Here is a 21332-nt window from a genome sequence, read left to right as displayed (position 1 = left end):
ATAAATTTGTTGTCAAGTGATGTTGCCAGAACATGTAATAATCCTCCCCATATAACTGTGAAAGATTTTATAGCTGATTTTTTTTTTCTTCTGAAGACTGGTGACTTGTTGTCAAGCTATCATATTAGAGTCACAAGCAAACACATTGAAAAAAAGAATTGCACAAACTTTTATAACATAACAAAATTTGGCGGAAAACTAAGAAATCTGACTCAAGTGAGACAAAAAAAAAAAAAAATCAGGCAATCTTTTGCCAAATACAAGTCATGGTAACAAAGAAAAAGAAAAGCATTACTCAATAAGGACGGTTAAAGACTTGACTTTTTTTTTTTTTCCTTTTTTTTTGGGGGGGGGAGGGGTAAGTTTCTTTCTGGTTACCTATTTGTAAATATGAACAATTTCATTTCTGGTAAACATAAACTGTTGAACTCTTTCCACAGCAACTGTCCTAACATGGGTGGCAAACAACTCAGGTTTAGCAGCCAAGCTTCTGTTTCTTCTAGAGGGCCACATATTGGCTGTTTGGTGTACATGTAAGTTCATCCTTTTTTCTTTTTCTTTTTTTAAACACGGCCAAAACAGGGGCACTTCGTAGCATAGGGTTATGGGAATGAACTTGTTTTCATCAGTGGAAATGTGTCGAGTATATTTGAGTGCGTAATCACAAAACAGTAATGTCTGGCACTCATCCGTGAAGCATCAAAAAAACATGTTTTGATCTTTTGATCTATTTTAGTGAATTGCTGTAAACATCACAGCTGGATTTGGCCGCTATGGAAAACACTCATGCTCTGAAGATTCAATTCGCTGCTCTGTATAATTGCATATTAAGCATGGCAATTGCAGCTAATGCTACAGGAAATGAGATTTTTATGTGTTTGTGCTTAATAAAGACACTGTTTAACATTGTGGTGGCACCAATTTCAGATATTTGTTAAACTTCGCTGGATGAGCTGTATGATGATGTTCAAATGCATAGAAAAAAAAAATGTAATCAAATACACAAGAATTTTCAAGATATTGCTGCCGCTATTAAAGATCTACAAGCAGTACTATCATTCTATTTAAAAATAAACCAATAACTGAATAGTTTATTCTAACCCCACTATCTGCGAGCTGTGATATAACTGATCACCTGCAAATTTTCTCTGTTTTGAAGCATTCAGCCTATAAAATTTTTCAACTAAAAGACTTGTTGACACAATATACGAGAATCTGGTAGCATGCAGGACTATGTATAGTAACTCAGATTTTTTTTTTCTTTTTTGACTTGAAACATTGTTAAACACTATCTTCTGTAAGTATCATCAAAACTACATGATGTTCCAGTTTTCTAGTAATACCTGAATAAAAGAATGCCTTATGATGCTATATTTGACACAAAGTGTAGTTATAATAACATCTCTGGTTCTGCACAAACAGAAATGTTTGCGTGCATTTTGATTTCACAAATTTGATGACAGCCAAGAAGATTTGCGAAATTAAAATGTACGTGAAAGTTCTGGTGTGCACTATTATATTTATATGCAATGTATGCCAGTGGCAATTTGTGAAAATTTCATGCCACAGTAAAGGCCATCACTACTCCAATTCCCCAAAATTTCATGCCGTGAACATTTCTTTCTTTACAGTAAGCCTATATGATATGACCACCAAGTCATTACCATGTTTCCGACAAGTACTGTATAAGTTATTATTTTTGCGAGGATTTATTTTTTTCGAATTTTGGGAATCACTGTTGAATCACAAATTAACAACATGCAGAAAATGTCACTATGTGCTAGGTTAACAACTGGTGCACTTACAATATCAGAGCTACCAAGTCTCACGCATTCTGCGTGAGACTCAAGCATTTAGGGCCTGTCTCACGATCTCACGCAGGGCACCCATTTTTCTCACGCATCAGGTGAAGTCTGCAATTTGTGCCAAAAATAAGGAGTATAGCTCAAAGGATTCAAGTGATAGTTGCAATTGAAGGTATATTTCCCTTTTGTCTTTCAAAATTAGTAAAAAATAGTCACTTAAGTATGCACCAGATCGCATCATTAAGAGCTAAAAATTCAAAAAAGCTCCCTACCATGGGAGGGGTGACATCCTCCTCGTTCGCGCGCGCATGCGCGCGAGCGCCAAAACGCCGAGTCATGAAAATCTCACTCATAAAAGTTTTTTGAACTTGGCATCTCTGCAATATCCTCGTGTCAATTCACGAAAACAACCTTGTGCTAAAATGTCTGTGACCTCCTCATTCCCGAAAATATATATACGCGAAAATAATTTCTGCGCATTTCAGTGTTGTATTCCTACACCCTGTACTTTCCACTTCAACCATCAAAACTTAATACCCCATACCATTCAGCTCTCTTCTCTCTGAGCTATATACACAAACACATACACAATCTGTCACTCACTACCCAAGTATTCAATAGGAAGTCTGCACAGGGTAAGGTCAGTGCAATCCATAACCTATTATCGCCAGGCGAGGGCGGGCAATGGAATATAGAGTCTCTCCGCCTGGCCTTGCTGTTCGCTCAATCTCAACTCTGCTGTCCCTTATGATGACCGAATGTTCCTTCAAAAAGAAAATCCTGGCCTGTCTAGTCTGTCTTCAGGCTCAATCAGACATTGTCCTGCTCGTGCATTAATCAATAACATCATACACTACAGCTTGTAGGAAGCTACATGTACAGTTATGCAGTGCAGAGGCACACATAAACCATACACAGGATGGAAACGTGGCTCCCAAGTACGGATCCCAAGTAAACAACATTTAGCTTGCAGAATTTATAGAAAGGGGGAGGGGGTGTCAAAGTAATAAGAGCACTCGCAGAACAATCTGATGGGGGGAAACTGTAAAGATATTGGGTAGCAGACAAACTGCCTTGAGTAGAGGCTAAGAGTGGAGTCCCTACTGTACAGTCTGTGGGACATACTTGACTGGGCATCAATAGCAATCCATAGACACCAGTTCCCACACTGCCATTGTTATCTCACACATTCTTTAGCCATGATGAAGTAGAGGAGCAAGGGAAGACCGGAGACGACAGAAGAATAGGACCAGAGGAGGGGCGGAGGAGGGGCGGAGGGGGGACGAGACGGGCACCTAAAAAATTCAGGAGGTGCACGTGATGCTTACATACACAAGGAGGCACGCAACTCAAACACAATTTCTCTTACAATCACATTTTTTCCTCTTTTTTTTTTTTTTTTACAAACAGGCTGAAGAAATGTTGGTATGGTGCGGCACAGTTCACGCAGGGTACACCATATCAAAGATCCCAGTTAATATTGCAGCTTTTTTTCTTCTTTTTTTTTCAGTGTTTTTCCTCCAGGTTAGGGGTAGTGGTGGCGAGAAAGGGAAAGCTGATGCTCGCTCAGTTAAAGACTCTTGTAAACATAGCTACTACAGGGGTTTGTAGCCTACACTGTGCCTGCTCAGAAGAAGTTTTCTTTGCACTTCTGCTTTAGCCATATCACAGTTGATGGCTGACGTGATGTGATCGAGTGGTTCCTGGTGACAAATACGGTTTTTGAGGGGCTATAGACCTGTGAGGTGAGCAGAGTTTGTTGTGATCTAGAGAGGTAACCCCCCTCCCCACCCCTGGATGACCCCTGTTGAGGCCATACAGTTCACCGAGGGCAAGGTCGCATGAGCTTGAGCTCCCAGCTACCTCCCTACCTAGCTTTCACACTGAAGTACTTGATCTGAAACACGATTGTAATGACACATCACCAGAATCGAATTTAAATTACGCATTCTTGCCGTGTAAATGCAACATGGGAATCACAGAGGGTGACATTGAATGTTAATTCCAATTGTGTTTCAAATAATGGTCTGGAGGTGTTTTCCAATCACTTTCCACCAGAATTGAATAGCGAAACAACCACGCGAACATAATTGACCTCAACTGTGTTTTTTTTTTTTTTTTTTTTTTTTTTTGGGGGGGGGGGGGGGGGCAAAGCGTATGGTGATCTTACAACCACTTCCTCAGAAAGACCTTGCTCCTAAAACGCTTGCACTGCAGTCAGAGCGCACACTACTTGCAGATCAAAAGTTTGATGGGAACTTGGAAAGAAGCTAACCCCCCCCCCCCCCAATACAAAATTCAAAACTGCAGAATCCGCCAAGCCTTCCTTGGTCGTACAAACGAATGATGATTTGAACCACAATTGCAATCATGTTTGTGATTCGGCATTCAAATTAGGCACTCTCGGTCCGTGTGAAAGCAAGATTCTTCTCCTCTGCTGCAGTGCCCTGGAAATATTGGAGCCACTTGCTCCTGGCTCCCTACCAACACAAAACATTCTTATGTTCTCTGCTTTCAAGGCTGTGATTCATCTATTTTCCAATTATTAACAATTACATTCACTTCTTGATCCGGAATGGTACTTAGCACAGAGTGATTGCTTTTCTCAATGATATCAGATAATTTTATGCTGCCTATTAACTCTGTCATTACCATCTGTTAGCTGTTTAAATATAATGTCAATGGTAATTTGGAGAACCTAGTGCTAATGGGGTTAATTGCACAACATGGAATTGGAATAATCTCCTTGGCCACATATTAACCTCCCCAAGCAGTTTATATTATCTCCCGCTCTGGGGCTGTGATTTGGCAATCTACGCACTGGCCTCCTCATAGTACTGCTCTGGGTTCTTATCGCCAGGACGCAAAACGGGCCCTCTCCTTTTTGGACTAAATAGCTCCGTTTCTATACATCGCCTCGTGAATTGAACGAATAAAGTGAAATTGGAATAATCTTCTTTGCGGCACATTACCCTCATTTGCTCCAGCGGGATTATAGATGTGGAGCAGAGATACTAAAGGGTGAGCGTGACCGCCCTGGGAATACAGGACGCAGTACAGCTGATGCAATATAAATATGTCCTTCTACAGCAGTAAAGTTCCATCAAAGCAGCTCATTTCTACAGGTCTGCATTGAACAGACAGTCTACTAAAAACCCATCATAAAACGTCAAGGAGCATTGTGAAGTTCATAAATTGACATGAAGGGGGAATTTTTATGTGATTTCGCTATGTATTGATACTCTCCTAGTAACCTTACTTGTTCTGATTTTGCCATTTGCTGTGCCTCCTTTGATCACAGAACCAACTTACCATTAAAACAAACAAACAAACAAAAAGAATTGTCAAGAGACATCACAAGGGTTGTAGATTGAGATTAAGGGGGACTTTCAGCATGCTGAATTTGCGATGTCACTTCAATTCTCATGGTTAAAGACTGATCCTGCATGGCTATGAAGATGGAATCACTCAAATTGAGAGTTATGACAATTCTTTAAATGGTGATTCAAAGGCCCTGATGACTTGATAAGTATTTACTTGAAATTCCAGTGCAGGTAGAAAAAAGGGCATGTGTCTGGAAGACATTTTCAGAACGATTGAGGCTGCATTTACCAACTTTCCCATGTTTGAAAATGTGTTTCAATACCCACTATCAAAACACGTTTCCAAACGCCTTTCAGATCGTTCTCGAGTTGTTGCATTTATCAGCTCTGTCATGAGTCGATTGAGGCCTTGTCACTGCACAGCTCCATTGTGCAGTTTGACCCAAGGGGCAGAGATGTGTAGTTGGCAGCAGTTGGCATGGGCAGGTCGCAACTATAAACGCATTTCAAAATGACTGGATTTATCAACTCAACAGAAACATGTTTCTTGTTCAAATGCGTTTGTGATCGCACTTTTATCAGTGTTTCAGGAAGACGATTCTAATTTCCATATTCAAAACATGTTTCTAACTCCACAATCAAAACAGCTTTGCCCAAAAACTTCCTGAAAGTTGTTTGGAAACCTTAATTCCACCCCAGAAGTGAGTTGATAAATGCACCCTTTGACATGTGGTGGAGTTTCTCCTAAAAAAAAAAAAAAACCACCAATATCTCACAGGTCTCTACAAAAACTATCACTAAAAGAAAACCTTAATCAGCCATTAACTCATACTTTCCACTTAAACAGTTTCAAAATGTAAGTTCTTTCACAAATTCATCTCAAAGAACCATCAGCAATGACTACAGGAAGCATTAAAAGTCACTGATAACTTTTAGCAAACTCACAAAGATGCAAATGTGATTTATCACACCCCAATCTATCACATTCGTTTGCTGATGCTGCCGCTACTTAAATATCATCAACGGAGATTAAGTTTGCATGAGTCACGAGATGTGCATATGAATGTGTGCCAGGATCCATTCTACAGGAGAAGAGCATCATTTCTTTTTCCCCCTCCACGTGTACCCTGCAGAGTAATCAGTGAATCAACATCAATCTTGGCAAATTGCAATCTGCAAATTACGCAACTCAAATCCCCGGGCGCACGGTAATCACCTGCCCCTGGTACTCCGCCGCCGACGGGAGAAAAATAGACAGTGGCGGCGTGGTTTCCTCTGCATGCATTTTGACGTCATTTGGTAATGTGCAAAAGTAGGAGTTTAGACATTTCTCTGGGGTAAAACTGAAATGGTCACATCACGGAGCTGCAAATGATAGCTCCGTGGTCACATTCATAAAGCTTGCAACCATACACATCTTTGGAATACATTGAAAAGATTGGTGCCAAGGTTAAGTCCATTATTTCTTGTCCTTCGATGGAATCTTGGCATTTGAAAAGGAGAACTGGTTCGAGGCAGTAACTTCTGTTCAATTCCCACTAGCAAAAATCGCTGATACTCCATCAAAGAAGTATAATTTTGGTTGAGATGGGGGTTCAGTTTTTAACTTTTTATGAGCTAATTAGAAACCACTTATATGAAATATTAAAGAACATCAACTCTAAAAGGAATTCAAAGTTTATTTGATGAAAATCAGTTTTGAAATGGCTTATCCAAAAACAGAGAGGTCCTAATAAAAGGTGGATACCACCTTTTATTAGGAATAGTTTGTTTTACTTTGTTTTTTGACATTGGCTATCATATTATTATAAACAAAACCGGCTCATGCAAGCCCTACCACATACATGTGTAGACGAAAAGCATTTTTGTCAACCCCCAGCACGGCATCAATCTGATAGCCTTTAAACTCGTTTCGTGTCAACCCCCGATCAGCAGTAGATGTGGGGTTACTAAATATTTAACACCACGCTCGCACAACCACATCCATTGATTGCCGTCCCAACAGTCTCCGATAATGGCTTACAGATGATGCCACTAACGTGTCGGAGTCCTGCCGACGCTTCTTTCCAGACGTTGGACATGATATCCTTCCCCACAATTGGCTATCATCCAAACAAGTGCGTCTTGCCACCCCCGTGTATAGTATAGTCACTGAACATCTCTCTAGACATGTGTAGCAGCACAGCCTCTGAACTGTAATGATGAATGGCTGGGTTTTGTATTAATACGAGTCCCTCACTACCCACTTGCCTCATATTGATGAATGAACCAACAGCAAACATGCACAAGTTAAAATGCTGTTATCCACACATAAGCTCCTGTTCACACACACACACACACACACACACACACGTAAACATGTGTACTCGATCACTGTCACATGCATGCAATTAAAAAAAGTGTTATCAATATCAAAATTTCACTTCCAAATCTAAATGATGTACAGCAGTCTTCATTAATCACTTGCCTAGCCTTTACATAGAGAACATTTAATCACACCTCAGTAAGGCACATAAAAAGGGTTCTTTGTCAGTCATTTCTTCATGATTGACAAAACTGGGTGCTATTAAGCTGAAATACCACAGACATTACAGTCACTAGCGTTAACTATAATGTACAAATGCACAGACCCCACAAAAGACACCTGAAGAGAAAATGAAAGATAACAGCTATAGAAAACATGACATATATATATATAATAACAGCCAGAGTAATGGAACACAAATATAGGAAGAACAAGACTTCAAGAAGTGAGTATCTTTGAGAGAAGAAAGAACAAGAGATGATATGAAGTGAGTGCAGAGATAAATGAGTAAAATATGAGTAATAAAAAGATGAGAATATGAGAGAAGCCTAGGAACAAAGATGAAAAGAAAAATGAGAAAAGAAAGAAAGCAAAGGACATAAGAGTAAACTAAGAAGAGAAAGTAAATGGAGCTAGGAGACGAACATCCTGCCATCTACAGACATGACTGGACGGCCCTTGCTGTGGATGCAACACCGTGCACGACGGCATCGCAGACATTCAATAGGCTCTCATTAATACTTGACATTCCAGCCGGTCCGAAGAGGACTCGAGAACACGGCTCAAGCGAGCCTACCTGTCTGTCGAGGGTCGTCGAAGATCGCCATCTCCGCTGGACGCCTTTTGTCCCGCTCCCGACGAGCGAGGATCCCCTCCGCTTTCGTGTCGCAAAGTAGCGGCGATTTTCCTCCCACTGCGTGACACGAATACTGATAACCCCTCCTCAATACAGAGCAGTATTCTTCTCCCTACCTTCACTAAAAGATAGGTCCTTTGCTCATAGTTTGTGCGAGGTTGGGTATACATATATACGTGGTGTAGAGAGGCGAAGAGCCGGAATGGGACGATGTCGTAACACGGCACCAAACTTTGTATTTGCAAATGATACGGCTCTGCGCCCTCCAAGCCCAGGTGAACTGTGCCAACAAAGTTTACGGATTCGTCCCGCAACATTTCTTTTCAAGTTTTCTTATCTGTGACGCCATGGTTAGTGAGCATATCACAGGTATGCAAAAAGAAGAAGAAAAAAAAAAAAACCTCTTATCTCTATCTTACCATGATGGTTAACTGGTATGTGTCTCAATTCAGATTGTATACAAATCGTTGGTAATCCGAGTTTCTTTTAGCACATTTTGGTAATTTGGGGTTTTTAACATATCTTTGGTGATGTAATTTTTTCTACATATCTTTAGTAAGTTTAGTAGTTTAACATATCTTAGATAATACTAGTTGTTGGTTTTTTTTTTTTTTTTTTTTACATATGTTTGGTAATATCCAAAATTATGACTTGAAAAAGAAAAAATTGTCACAAGGGGAAAGTACTTAGAAATGTTGTAGAATAAGTTATATGTCACTGCTCAGCAGTAAAGAGGCATTGGCAGGTCAATGAGAGACTTTAAAGGGATCGTATAGTTTTGGTTGAGACCTAATTTCAGGTTTCTAACATTTTTTGGTGAGATAATGACAAACCTCTTATGAAATATGAAAGAGCATGTAATTCTATGAGGAATTCAACGTTTATTTCATGAAAATTGGTTTTGAAATGGCTGAGATATCCCAAAAAGAGCGATTCTAATAAAGTGTGGGACCCACACTTTATTACAATCACTTTGTTTTACTTTGTTTTTGCATGTTTCGGTCATTCCAAACCCTAATAAAGATTGGGACCCACACTTTATTACAATCGCTTTGTTTTACTTTGTTTTTGCATGTTTCGGTCATTCCAAACCCGATTTTCATCAAATAAACTTTGAATTCCTCTTAAAATGGTATGCTCTGCACTATATCATAAGTGTTTTCTTGGTATCTCACAAAAAGTAAAAAGCCCAATTCTCATCTCCACCAATACTGTACCATCCCTTTAATATTATGTTGATAGTGACTAATATATCCCTGTTTCATATGTTTTTCAAGTATTCATATATTTTCCTGAAGCAGCTACCCTTTTGTAAACATTCATTATACTAAGTATACTCAAACATGGAGTAGGGTTTCAAGTTCACACTGTAAAAAGTCAGTGGAGTAAGCATAGACTCTGGTTCTCAAAATGATGATGTGTTCTTTAATCAATACACATCTCAGGGGGAAAAACTATTTTTGATTATTCAAAGAAGGGTTAGAGTGACTGGATGAGGAGACTAGTCTGTCCTAGAAAGGAGGCAGCTTTTCTCGACCCCGCCGACCTAGGCATCCTCCCTCTTTTTTCCCTTTATCATCTTTCCTTCCTTTGAGATTCCTCAGGACACCTGTAGAGAGCTCTTGTCTCTTGGAAGACGTGTTTACTACCTCAGCCCAAAGAGAGATGAAAGAGACGGGGGAAGGAAAAAATAAAAGATGGGGGGGGGGAGGGGGAGGGGAGACCGAGGACAAAAACTGGTCTCTATACACAAGCAATGACAGCATCACAAACAGGCTCGGGGCATCGGCATCACAAATTGTCAATTTCTCAGGAGCACAGGCAGAAGAGAGCGAGACGGGGAGATGGGGAGAGGGGAGAGTTAAGGAGCTCCAGTTGTTGCTGTTGTTTGAGGATTTTCCCCCCAAACGAGGAGTAATTATCTATACACCTGCCAAAGGTAAATGGGAAAGGTGGGGGGGGGGGGGGGTAATAGAAATGAAACTGAGACCCTATGCAATTTTACACTGCCAAAACATGCCCTAATGTCTGCAAACAAGTTGTTTCAGAATACGTGTTGAGGGTATGCACTCTTAACGGTAGTAAGACGAAAACAAATCGTTTGTGATAACATGTTGACGGCAAGGGTAGGATATCTACATCAGGCAATACATTCCTTCACTACAAATCCAACTGATGCTGAAAAGTTGCGCATAAACAGAATTCTTTGCTGAATACTTTCTATGCATTGTATCTTAATTACATAATTAATTACTGTTGCTCATTTCCTACCAAATTTCTCGGGAAAATCCTCTAGTTTTGCTTTATTTCTTTCATCTAATATTCTTTTTCTGGTAAAACAGTTAAAAACATTTTTTTTTCTTTTTTTTCTCTTTACAAATGACTAAAATATCAATTATCAAAAAAAAAAAAATTATAATCAGATTTTTGCATTGATAACACCCAATATGATTAAATTGTCTAAATGCTACTTCAGGGTCTTAAAATATAACATCTTAGCTCTATTTTGCAGAAAACCCCATTCAATTTGGTTAAGCAGTCACAGAGAAACGTGGATTGCTGTAAAGCATGTCATGAGTCTGATTCTTCCAAGTTTAGCACTTGGATGCTCTTGTTGGTGAACAGAATCTTGGAGGGAAGGGATTCCTGACATGCTCTACTAAATTCCTTATTTCTCTATGACCACTGAAGCAAATCGAATGGGGTTTTCTGTAAGATGTGGGCAATGAGTTATAGTTTCGTACCCTGAAATTGTATTTGGATTGATTCACTAATTTTAAAGTTATCATTGTGGAGGGTCCCCATTGTAATTTTTTTTGGGGGGAAATACGGTATAAGAATACCCTTAAATACTAAGAACTTTGCTTATGTACACAGAAGCAAATTTTCAGCATACAGTAATTGCTGTTCTTTATGAGTGTAATTACTTGGGAGGACCGAATTTGACCCCTGGCTCTAGAAATAGTCCAATGACGTCTCCCCTGAGGGAGCTTTACAGCTTTTAAACGAGCAGTCAGACACAAAGCGTCCCAATTGATTGACTGGTGCCATGGCACATTATACCAAGAAATCAATTGTTCCAAGTTTGCAGCAGTGCTGGGCTCAATTTGTGAATGGTGATTTTTTCCCACTCCTTCTGGCCCTAAACAATTTCTATCAAAATTCCCTCCAAATGGGTTCTTGTTCTGACCTAACTCTGCGGTAAAATAAGAGGGGCGAAACAAGTTGTAAAAAACAAAGCTAACCTTTGATTGCTAGAAATTGAAAAGAATTCTATAAAAATGAAAAAAAAAAAAGAAAAGAAAAAACAACAGAGCCCCATGGGGAGAATTAAGTTTTAAAACTTTATACTGCATCCCTCTCTACCCGTAAAATGGTTCAGCATGGTCTCCCACACATTATCATGGAAAACCAGTCAGAAATTAATAAGAAATATCAAATGTTCCTACTGTAGAACATCTCTATTTCCATCCATACTGTCATCAATATTTCAATCAGCAGCAATCATACATTGTGCAATTATGTCATCATCAAAATGAATGAATAAAAATTATCTAAAAAAAAACAAAAAACAAACATACCCATCACATTGACAGGCATCTGTCATTGATAAGATCACCCCTCACTGGCAGAAATATGATCATTTAGCCCCAGATAAGAACAATATTGAGGGTCTGGTATGTGACTTATCTCTAGATGCAAAGGCTGCAAACTTAAATTGAAAAATGTGTTAGCCTGGCTTCAAGCCTCTACGCTTCAATTTTTCTCTCCTTAACCAGCGATGCTTTTACTGTAATCCTTCCATCAGTCAACATGGGTAAAAATAATGTTGTTACCTTTCGATCTCTCTAACCTTTGTAAATACAACAGGGGTCATTACACTCCAAATCCATACAAATCTGTACTTGAACACAAGAGAAGGAAAAAAAAAAACACAAGGCCATCTTCAGAGGCTACAGAAGGACTTGCCAAAAGCTTCGCGTATCTGTCAGATCTTCTATGAGTTTAATAACGAAGCACTTCATTCAGGAGCGGCTCTGGAGTTTTCAACAAGCGTAAACAAAGTACCTTTGTTCTCCTCCTCCTCCTCTTCCTCTTCCTAACCTCTCCCTCTCTCGCCAACAACAAAACAAAACAAGACAAAACAGAAAAGAAAACAAGGTAAAACAAAATGAGGAAAAGGGGGCAGGGTGAGGTCAAAAGTGTTGACCTGAGAGGCACATAATCTGTTTTTACAGGGAGGAAAAAACGACACTAATTAGATTGTAAGGAGAGCTTCATGACCTGTTAGTGTGGAGAAGGGAAGACAATCATAAAGAGTGGTGAGAGGGAAAAACTGATGCAGTTATACAAATATACACCAAGATATACTAGCTGGAAGGCACAATACAAATTCTCCCCCCCCCCCAAAAAAAAAAAAAAGAAAAAGAAAAGAAGAAAAGTTAATGACCCTTTACTGTTGCCATGTCTCATCCTGAAAAGTCACTTTCACTCTGAGAAAGAAATTTTTTACACAGACTTGAAACATGTCACAGAAACTTGTGAGCACCACTGCTGTGCATACCGGCAAATTGACTGGGTAAACTACTTAATTTTGGTAAAAAGTGGTAGTTGTAGAAATTATGACTTAGATAACTATTTTAATGTGTACGATAAATACCATGTTACATATATGTAGCTACTTGATATTCAAATGTTCATACTTTACATCCTTGGGTGTAATTTCCCCCTTTATTGTCTTTTACCTTGCACAAACTAACCTTCGCTTACTGTAGTATTGTGTATTTTTCAATGAGATGTGCATGAGACTTTCTCTCTTGGGAGCACTGTCCTTTAAAGTGGTTATCAAGGATTGTTGGGGGGGGGGAGGTTGGGAAAGCATGTTTTTATGTTCAGACTTCCATTATTCACCCTCTGAATCTGGCTCCACAGAAATTTCACACTAATGCCCGATGTGTCCGAATATTCTCACTCCCAGACACGGTACTTACTGTTGAGCACAAGCAAAAAGAATATGAAAATGAAATCAAGCAAACGAACCTATGGAGAAATACAGTAACAGATGGCATTTTTCGCTACATCCGACAATAAGGGATGGTACATTCATGAAGTAGTTGAATGATAGAGAGTATCATCAAAGCACTACTGAGTATTGCTGTGAGTACAATGTCAAATCCTCTTCATCTCTTGTCAAATGAGGTCTGGGAGTGCTCGACATATAGACTAAAGCAGGCTCTGCAGATACTGGCACCGTTTGGAGGCTCAGAATTGGAGAAAATTTGACAATTTGGAGGAATTCATACTCCCAAAGTGTTCGTGCCAATGCAAGGAGATAAGGAAGCTTAGCAATCAATTTCTCCTTTAATGTAGCATTGATATCACATACTTAAAGGCAACACACACACACACACACACTGGTAAGCCTATATATTGCTTACATAAAAAAGACACATGCACACACACACACACACACACACACACATACAAACACATACACAAATGCAACATAGACACATACAAAGTGCACATACATAGTGTACATACATACATACATACACACACACACACATACACACACACACACACACACACACACACAATGGAGTCGGTGAGTTTGTGTCTGCTTGATGGCTGAAAAATAGCCCATCTCCCTCAAGACCTGACCAATCAATTCCACTGCTGGACGACACGTTTCAAGGCCAATCGAAGCCCCGTTTCGGCAAGCCAGCCGCATTCATCCCAGCGGAGAGCACCCTTTCCTTTTTTTCCATCATACACAAAATATGATCCCGTGGATTACAAGACATTTAAGATGGCTCCCGATATGCCTGGAGGCAATTTTGGCCGTCCTATTCCCAGGCCAAGGTAATGAAAATGCCGAGACGTAAATAATCGTTGACGCGCTCTCCGCTCTTTCCGCGGACCCAGTGGTGCCCGGTGCCACGCCAGAGCCACATCCTTTGAGATCGTATAAATGGCTCGTATAATACTAATCAATTCACGGCAGTGGAAAAAAATATTGTAAATGCACACTGGCGTGACACAGTTGGCGTCATTTTTGCATGCCATGCCTAGAAGTCAGTCATCTCGATTCATTTCCACTCATTGTGCAGTCCCACCTACTGCCATTGTCGTCATAATCATCTGCCATACATAGAATATTCTCCCTGCGAAACATCACAGCAGTGTCTCTCACATTGTTATCACTAGACATCTTTTAATTCACTCAGTTATCATACTGCAATTCTCTTGTAGCTTCCCTATCAATGAGATAAACAGGTACTGTTGATTGTTTCTGACATGAGATCTTTGGGACAAAGTCAACGGGATAACTACAGAAAAGTCATTTCTTGCATTGTGCATGTGTGTGTGTGTGTCTGTCTGTATGTGTCTGTGCATGTGTAAGTGAGTGTGTGGAGGAGGTTGACCTAGGATACAACAACAAAATTTCATTACTATTTATCCTATATGATGCACAAAATCATACAGGGATAGGTACCTTGAGATGTTCAAATTGATGAAAAATGGCAATTTGTCAATCAGGTCAATCAGTTACTTTGAGATGGCTTTGACATCAAGCCACGTTTTGGGGGTTCCCCCCCATTTGAGAGGTATATGAGGTCACTTACATGTACATTGTAACAGCAATCTACTGTCAGGTCGCCTTGTAGTCTTTTTGTGGCACAGACTTGACCACACTCGGATACAGGAAGTGGGTTTAATTAATTTCATCAATTTATTATTTTGCTGATTCCTTTGTCCATTTATTCTTGTTACAATGAACGCAGGATATGACAGCAACCCCAGTGCAAAATAAATGGCAGCAACATATTTTGGAGTTAACAAATATTCTGATATCAACATTTAATCCTGTCATCACCACTGGCTATCTAAAAATGGTGGTTCTAAAAGGGATTTCATTCTTAGAATGTTTCCTCTCATACAGTCATCCTCTATGCAAAAAAAAAAAAAAAATAATAATAATAATAATCATAGATTAGATGACAAGAAAAAAAAGTATGAATGAATGTGAATGACACACAGAGAAATTGGTGAATAATTTACAAGGGTGTGTTTGAAAATCTTTTCATGATCTCAAAGATTATGTTGATCTTTGTTATAAATACATCTATTTTCTCTCTCTCTCTAAAAAAAAAAAAATGATGACAATAACTTTATGTATACAAAAAAGATTCAAAAGAGATAGATGAGTGGGGATGAATGGCTCTCAACTTAAAGCCCAGATGTCTTTGATATATATAAAAAAAAAAAAGTCTTTGCAGCTTTTATTGAAAATGAACCCAATGGCCCGAATTCACGAAGGTGGTACAAATGAAACCATGGTTTAAACCATGGACAAAAACCATGGAATGCCAAGTGTCGCACGGAATATTTCGTTACGAAATTGGTCATTTCGTCAACAAAATGACTGTTTCGTTAATAAAATTATCATTTCGTGGACGAAATGTTCATTTAGTTACAAAATGTTGTCATTTCGTTACAAAATAATCATTTCATCGACGAAATGACTGATTTCGTAAGGAAATATTCCATGTGACACTTGGCGCTCCATGGTTTTTGTCCATGGTTTAAACCATGGTTTCATTTGTACCACCTTCGTGAATTCGGGCCAATATGCCTAAGCCTCTCATTTTTCATAGTAATTTTACACCAAGAAAAAAAAAAATCGGTAGAATAACTATCTAGAACAGATGAAAAGAAATGGAAATAAGTGATGGTTAGCTGCTCACACTTCCGCTGGAGGTTTTTTTACTCACCAATAAAGGGCAAAACCGAGATGGCAGTGGAACGCCAAATTGAAAAGGCCTCTGGGCATGGTGAATATCATCACAACAATCGAAATCCTGCAAAGTGTCAGCCTCTATTGTACTTAGACAAAAATGCCCAGAAAAATACACTGTAGTCTCATGCACAGACCTATTACTGCAAAAATTACAATGATCATTCCTCAAAGTTCTCAATGATTATATTAAAGGGGGGAGGGGGGAAGGAGAACATTGTTCGTCCCAAACACAGGTTTGTGTGCCATTTAAATGACCTCAGTCAGTGTTCATCTTGAGGCTGTGACATTTTGTGTCATTTCATAGCAAAACATAGCAAAACAATACCTCCTTCTAAATAAATGTCTGTTCCACATCTATCTGCAGCAATTTTTAAAGTCACCTCTTTTCTTTAAAACGGAATTCCAGACCAATTAAAAAGTTTGTCTGATAAGGGTAAACCTTCTTTGACAAAACAGTGAAAATTTAATCAAAATTGGACAAAAATCAAGGTATGAAATTGTGAAGTTCACTTATTTTCAGAATACACTTCATACACAGCCAATATGAATATGCAAATGAGTGAGTTGATGCTGTCACTGCCTAACCACTTGCCATACAGTTTGCACACAAAATCCTAAAATTTCCATTTTTGTTGATGTTCAAATGACAATTATGTCCCAGTATCAAATTGCAATATATATATATGTCTGACTGATCACTATTTCCAAAGGAATAACATGTTTTACAAATTATAGCAGAAAATTTGCAACAAAAAATTGTGAGGTGCTGACATCATCAGCTCACCCCTATAAGACAGACGCATATTCATATCAACTATATGAGAACTGTTTTGCCAAATTTAGTGAAACTTTACAATTTCATGTGTTCCCTAATTTTTGTCTGATTTTGACAAAAAATTTCACTATTGAACTTCTGAAATCTTACTCTCTCTTTTCAGATAAACTTTAAACTGGTCCGGAATTCCCCTGTAAATGAATTGCTACATATCAAAATCCCAAAGACTCCACATCAGTTTGATCTACGGCAGAGGGTCAAGCTTCTTTCTATCGCGTCTCCTATGACAGACTGTGTGGAAAACATCTCGCCGTAATGCAATACAGAGGCATTTGGCGAACATGAGAATGCGTGCGCCGATATATTCTGCCTAAGGGTGTAAGTGACCACAACAAATGCAAATGTATACCTTCCCCCCAAAGATTCTGCATAGGTATGCACAGGTCACTTTGTGTTAGTCTTCCTTGAATACCTTCGACTGTCAATTCCTATCGATGAACACGTCTGCAAAACAGCAACTTTTTTTTTTCAAACCATACCCGGTATCTCATTTGTGTAAATCTTTTGCAGTGCTTTATGTGAAAGGAAGCCTGATAAAAATTTTTGACAGGTGCACATATATCAGTGGCATTCAAATAAACTTTCTTTTTATTATATTTGTTTGATTTCCTACAAATCCATTGCAGCAACAACTATCACACTAAAAGTAAAAGCCTGACAGGCATAGACTAAGAGCAAATCCTACTGTTCTGTGCTTACAGGAGCTTTTACCAATTCAACCCATACTCGTGTCCTGGCATAACCTTAATAGCCAATAACCCCTTGTGATGTGAGACTCTACGAGCATTTTATTCCAGAGTATGGAAGGGACTATGTACATTCATACCTTGGCTATGGACATGGCACGTTTGATACCTTGCAGTTAGGGTTCAAGCAATGCTCACTGTCGGCGAATTTGTAATCTCTCTGGTTCTAATCATCAACTAATCTTGCAGATTGCTAACTTTTGAGTGTGTCTACAAAACGCTTAATTATGAGCTAATCATCAAAAATTAGAACTCTGAGAAAATCATTATGATTAGGAATGTTATGTAAACCTAACTAGTATAATACATTGGGTGACATAATGCTCTTTAAGTTTGATGTCATGGCAGTGATGACAGCATTGTCATAGAAACCAAGGTCTTACCTTTGTTGTCCTTTAAATCCACAATGATGTGATTATGATTGTCCAGAAGGGTACCCAGAATGCCGCAATTACCGATGAGGGAGGCATGATGCAGTGCTGAAAAACTGTTTTGAAGAAAATAATATCAGAAGGAACAATTAAGGAAGACATGAAAGTCATTAAACAATACATGAATCCCCGCAAATAAATTAGGGAAGACAGAAAGAGGTGGATAAGACTGAAATGCTGTTTGTGGCAATTAATTATGCCGCTCAGTTCTCCCTGATTGCCTCTTAAAAGAATGCAGGCGTGTGGTACCAGAGAGCTGCAAGTATCCGACTGACAGAAAGCATTTTGTACCACAACACCCACTCACACACACACACACACACACACCCACACACACACATACACACATACAAACACACATACTACCAAGAAACGAAGTTGTTCATAGGCATTTCGCATAGCATCTACACCATATTTTGGATGTAACACTTTCCTATGTTTCGCACAGTTGCAACCTGAACGTTAATCAAATCTTCGTGTCACCCTCTTCGCTATCCCCTTTCCCCTCTTTCTCACCCCCTTCCACTCCTATTTTTCCTCTTCCTCCACAAGATATCTGACTCCAAGACACATGTTTTTATTCATTTATATAATGTCATCCATATTTTTGTTGTTCCCCCCTCCCCCCAGACTCAATGGAGTGCTGTATTCTCTCTGTTTAATCAGCTCAAAATCCAATTTTCCCACTACCAAATTTTCTTCCAGTCTCCCTTCTTTGCATCCGAACTTAAACCAATTTTGGTCCTGAGCTTCTTTCTTCTTCACCTCTCATCTGTGGGGTTTTCTTTTTGTTGTTGTTTTTGGTTCCTCTCATGTCTGACCTCCGCTGGTGACCCGATGTCTCTGTCTTGTCCGGCAGAGCGCCGTCTCTTAACCCGATTGTGTGCACATACTTTTATTCTTAAGTGGATCGTAACTGGATTAGACTTAGTGAGAAACCATCATTTGGTGTCGCCGCTCCTTGGAAGACCAGGATGGGTCTCCTCCATACCAAAAGAGATGACCTCTTAAAGGTCATGTTCTCGTCTGAACAATGAAGTCATAATTACTACAAAACTATTCAATCAAATATTTTCAGTCAAAGAGGAATAAATTTGGGGCAGAAAGGAGAACACAAATTTGATTTCACTGTCATTGCCATGGCAACCCATCTTATCTTCACTCCTTCGTCTCTGGCTCTCACTTTGCTCCCACAAACTACCTTTCAATACTGTGAATGCACATCCAGTGACTAATGTTGAATCAATGTTTGCTCTGGAAGTGATAGCCCTGGCCATGGAAGAAAGATGCGATGGGGAAAAGGGCTTCATGTTGGCTCTTGATGCGTCACATTTTATGCCTTTTACTTCTCATCATACAATGTATCTGACTTTGGGATACAAGATCTCTTTCAATCACAATACAGATAACCAAGTGAGGTATTTATGCCAAAGGATAAAGTTTTATTACCCAGATCAGAGGGAGCTCAGGCCACGTACAAAGCTGCACACTGCCTAGTCCCACGTATTCAAAAATGTGTGATGCTTTGGAAACTTTCTTCATAACAAGGTGCAGACATTATACAATATTTTTCATAAGGAAAATTGCTGATGTCTCGTCAGTGTCACTGACTTGATTGCAGAAGCAAACCACAAAGCAAGCTTGCCCTTTCCCCCACATTCTTCTACATCGAAATAGGCATCAAATTTCAGCGGTACAATATTGACAGATCAAATAATGTCACTGTGAAGTTGGAAATGCAACACTGCATACATCTGCACTGAACCAGAAGATACTCAGAAATGAAAGACACAATGAACGGAAGACACTCACCCGACATCATCTTGGAAGTTGAGGGGTGATTTCTTGGAAGACACACTCTTTCCTGCAGGGACAAGAAGAAATCAAGAGAGAGAAAAAAAAAAAAAATTTAAGTTCAGTAACGTGACAAAAGAATGACACTGACATACAGCACAACTGATTCATCAATATTGGATTCACCACAATCATATTTATGTTCATCAGTCATTGGCACGTTTCTAGAGTGTGCCATACTCAATCATTTCATTTTTTCCCCCAAATGCTGATATAGATGAAAGTTGATGGAAGATTTAAAGGTAGGAGTCACCATGTCCTGACTACTGGTATACACAGTTTTCAGCCGGGAAAGCACATCAAATCCATCACTTTTTCTCTCTTTTTTCCAGGTTGAGAGAGAGTTTAAAGATAATATAAAGTTTTGGTATTACCTCAAAAGTTTCCCTGAATTTCCTTGTCTTAGTTTGTGTTTCAGGTTAAAGTACCTTTCATATAACTAACACTGTGAGACTTACTCGCCCCAAAGTGCTCTCATGTCTTAGTAATCATGCAATAATGGTTTCGTACCAGAGCCGCCGCCGTACGGCGGCGAGGTAGTACACGTATTGTACGAAACCATTATTACATGATAACTGCGACCAGCAGTGTGCAGCCCCATACGCATACTGAGTAGCTAACTGCGACCAGCAGCCCCATACGCATAGCTAAATGGGGCTTCGCATTGTAGCTTACAGGATCATGACAGATTTAGTATCGCGGGTAAATATCAACTTAAAATCCAAAAAAATTCTTCAATTTGAAGACTTACCAATTAAGTTGAAGTCTTGAAAACAGGCTTCGAACAACATTTGGTTCTGCCAATAGTCCCTTTCTGTTCGAATTGATGACTGAATGTGACTCGGTCGAGAGGACCTTGGGAGAGCTACACTGAATTGATGGCCAGCGCATGCGCACACAAACATCTTATCCGTTCGTGGATTTGAAATTTGTTCGCATGTGATGTGTGCGTATGCGCTGGCCGTAGTAATCAGTGTATGTAGCTCTCCCAAGGTCCTCTCGACAGAGTCACATTCAGTCATCAATTCGAACAGAGAAAGGGACTATTGGCAGAACCAAACGTTGCCCAAAGCCTGTTTTCAAGACTTCAACTTAATTGGTAAGTCTTCAAATTGAAGAATTTTTTGGATTTTAAGTTGATATTTACCCGCGATACTAAATCTGTCATGATCCTGAATGCTACAATGCGAAGCCCCGTTACGCTATGCGTATGGGGCTGCTGGTCGCTATGCGTATGGGGCTGCTGGTCGCAGTTAATTGCATGATTACTAAGAAATGAGAGCACTTTGGGGCGAGTAAGTCTCACAGTGTTAGTTATTTGAAAGGTACTTTAACCTGAAACACGGAAATTCAGGGAAACTTTTGAGGTACCA

General features: G+C 39.4%; 1 protein-coding gene across 1 annotated transcript in view; it reads right to left on the bottom strand.

Moving 5' to 3' along the window:
- LOC140232189 (uncharacterized) overlaps window positions 1-21332 on the bottom strand; it is a 162926-nt gene that overhangs the window by 84119 nt on the left and 57475 nt on the right. Inside the window, exons 2-3 of the mRNA XM_072312327.1 lie at window positions 19918-19969; window positions 18058-18161 (exon numbers count right to left, since the gene is read on the bottom strand). Of these exons, the coding sequence (XP_072168428.1) occupies window positions 18058-18161; window positions 19918-19969 (156 nt within the window). The remainder of the gene's footprint in view (window positions 1-18057; window positions 18162-19917; window positions 19970-21332) is intronic.

The sequence above is a fragment of the Diadema setosum genome, chromosome 8 (assembly GCF_964275005.1).
Source record: "Diadema setosum chromosome 8, eeDiaSeto1, whole genome shotgun sequence".
Lineage (NCBI taxonomy): Eukaryota > Metazoa > Echinodermata > Echinoidea > Diadematoida > Diadematidae > Diadema > Diadema setosum.
Note: the sequence above shows the minus strand (reverse complement) of the source record. Positions and strands in the feature narration are given on the sequence as shown.